The following is a 2,736-nucleotide window of genomic DNA, read 5'->3' on the forward strand; positions in this document are numbered from 1 at the left end:
TTTTTTTTTTAGTAAACTGTTTGAACTTTGCAAGCCTGCCACTTCCGAAGAAAAGGCAACCTTGCCTTCTTTTTGAGATGTAACATGAGACCAAACAGTAAAACATGGAGGTTAGCTTAGCTCCAGGATTTTAGTGTATTCTTGCTTGTTGGGTGCCAGTATTTATCATGCTCCCAGCTCGTGTGCGCCGGGCCCCGTATCCATTTACAGAGCAAGTCACAGTCGTGTCAGGTTGCGTCCCGGTCATTGGGAGGCACATGTTACATGTGAGTTTGACCTTGGCCAGGTGCCCAGCAATGTCAGCGTACGCGTATCTATGGGGCTCCCGCATACTAGCAAAAATGCTGGTCATCATGGCGTCCTAAAAGACCCTTGTCCCTGTCGATTGTGTGTCTATACCAAGTAGACTCCTCGCACGCAGTGTGCTCTCTTATACCTACCTGCCTTGTACACATGATCTAGACGACCGTCAATGCGGGACCGACGGAAAAGGTTGCCGAGTGGCGCCGTCCAGAGCTCATTTCCCATTCTCCTCACTCGAGCTCACATCAAACAGCTCTCGTGCATTCGAAGGCTGTCCAAGAACACGCAAGCGCAACATGTTCAGCAGTAGCAAGATCACCGCCGTGTGCCTCGCCGTCGTGGCACTAACCAACAGCGCGTATGCTGAGAAGGAGGCCGCCCAGACGTTCGGACTGCTTGGCGCTGGTCTGCACGGTGGTGCGGGACTCTATGGAGCTGGCGCTGCCGGTCTTCATGGTGGAGCCGGCGTTGGTGCTGGTCTGTACGGTCGAGGTGCCGGCTATGGTGGTGCTGGTGCTGGGCTGTACGGTCGAGGTGCTGGTGGCGCTGGTGCTGGGCTGTACGGTCGAGGTGCCGGCTATGGTGGTGCTGGTGCTGGGCTGTACGGTCGAGGTGCCGGCTATGGTGGCGCTGGTGCTGGGCTGTACGCCGGATATGGTGGCGCTGGTGCTGGTCTGTACGGTCGAGGTGCTGGTGGCGTTGGTGCTGGGCTGTACGGTCGAGGCGCCGGATATGGTGGTGCTGGTGCTGGGCTGTTTGGTCGGGAAGCCGGCTACGGAGGCGCTGGTGCTGGGGTCGGAGCTGGCGTTGGCGGCGCGGGCCTCGGTAACGGAGACGTCATTATACTCCTTGACGATGTTACGCGAAATATTATAGCTAAGCACATTTCGAATAAAAACCTCAATTGCCTAGTGTATAATGCTACGAAGCACCCTGAAGTAATAACATTATTGTACTCTTCACAAGTCCTTGGACCAGAATGTAGCCATCTGTTATGAGGATTCAACAGCCCAAATCCTATAGCAACAGTTAGGTATAAGGGGTGAAATCGGGCGTAGATTTCAAAAATGTGGTCAGAATTAGCTGGTTCGCAGTCGTTTTTGTGCTACTAGGGTATGATATCTCCTCGGGTTTCGACGTGTGGCAATCACATTATTTCGCAGTGGATAATTAAAGCCCGCTTTTCGCACTGGCAAGCTTTTCATACCCCCACAGGCTACGCGGCTACTAACAACCCGCTTGAGCAGTACCACTACACCTTAAAGCTTGTGAATGACAGCAAACGGGCTAGCCCGGCAGAGCTTGTAGTCCGCCTGGATTTGTCACGAGTTTCGTTTATCTCCTCGATGCAACCCTTTTGCGATCAGCCTACTGTATCCAAACGTTTACTGGCTGCTCACAGAAGGATTAATTAAAAGGTCATGACTGCAGAATTGATTCACCGATACAACAATTTAGTTGTGTGGCAAGTCGCATTAATTTCGCACTGGAAAAAAATAAAGCCCCGCTTTTTTCGCAACGGGACATGCTTTCCCTATCTCCCCGCACGGCGAGCCGGCTAACTCAACAACTTGATTGAGCAGTACCACTACCTTTTAAAGCTTGTGAATGACAGCAAACGGGCTAGCCCCGCAAGAGCTTGTAGTCCGCCTGGATTTGTCACGAATTTCGTTTATCTCCTCGATGCAACCCTTTTGCGATTAGCCTACTGTATCCAGACGTTTACTGGCTGCTCACAGAAAGGATTAATTAAAAGGTCATGACTGCAGAATTGATTCACCGATACAACCATTTAATTTTTGGTTCGTGTCGCACCATCTCCGCTTTCCCACGAGTTCATCACAAGAACCAGGAGAATTTGTCCACCCTACTGCTGCAAAAGTAAAAAAGACGAGGCCATAAACTACGCTAGAATAAGCTTGGTCAACATGCCCGTCGGTGGATAGATTGTTGATGCTACTGCACGCACGTGTTTATGTCTGTGCTATAAGAAAGTTGGGATATGCCTACACGTTGTTAAGGCAACCGGATTTGCTGGGGTTGCATGTCCTGGCATGCCAGCTCCTTCGCAAAGATTTGTGCGGCAGGCACGCCAATTGCGCACTGCAGCTCGGCGGATTGCGAATGGCGACGTAGATACAGACAAGAACGAAGGTGGCCCACTTTTCCGGAATCTGTATGATTTGCACCATGCTATCGATGAAGATCACTATCTTTGTAAACGAAATTTTGTTGTGAGGTCATGGCGTGGAGCGGGTATGCTATCTCCTCGGTTTCGACGTGTGGCAAATCACATTATTTCGCAGTGGATAATTAATGCCCGCTTTTCGCACTGGCAAGCTTTTCATACCCCCACAGGCTACGCGGCTACTAACAACCCGCTTGAGCAATACCACTACACCTTAAAGCTTGTGAATGACAGCAAACGGGCTA

General features: G+C 51.0%; 1 protein-coding gene across 1 annotated transcript; it reads left to right on the plus strand.

Moving 5' to 3' along the window:
* Positions 1-599: 599 nt before the first annotated feature.
* On the plus strand, positions 600-1,301 carry PITG_22151 (glycine-rich protein; the record flags this gene model as incomplete). Its single annotated transcript, XM_002894654.1, has 1 exon — positions 600-1,301. The coding sequence occupies one exon, from the start codon at positions 600-602 to the stop codon at positions 1,299-1,301; it is 702 nt and encodes a 233-aa protein (XP_002894700.1).
* Positions 1,302-2,736: the final 1,435 nt, after the last annotated feature.

The sequence above is a fragment of the Phytophthora infestans genome, genomic scaffold (assembly GCF_000142945.1).
Source record: "Phytophthora infestans T30-4 supercont1.1761 genomic scaffold, whole genome shotgun sequence".
In the NCBI taxonomy this organism is placed as follows: domain Eukaryota; phylum Oomycota; class Peronosporomycetes; order Peronosporales; family Peronosporaceae; genus Phytophthora; species Phytophthora infestans.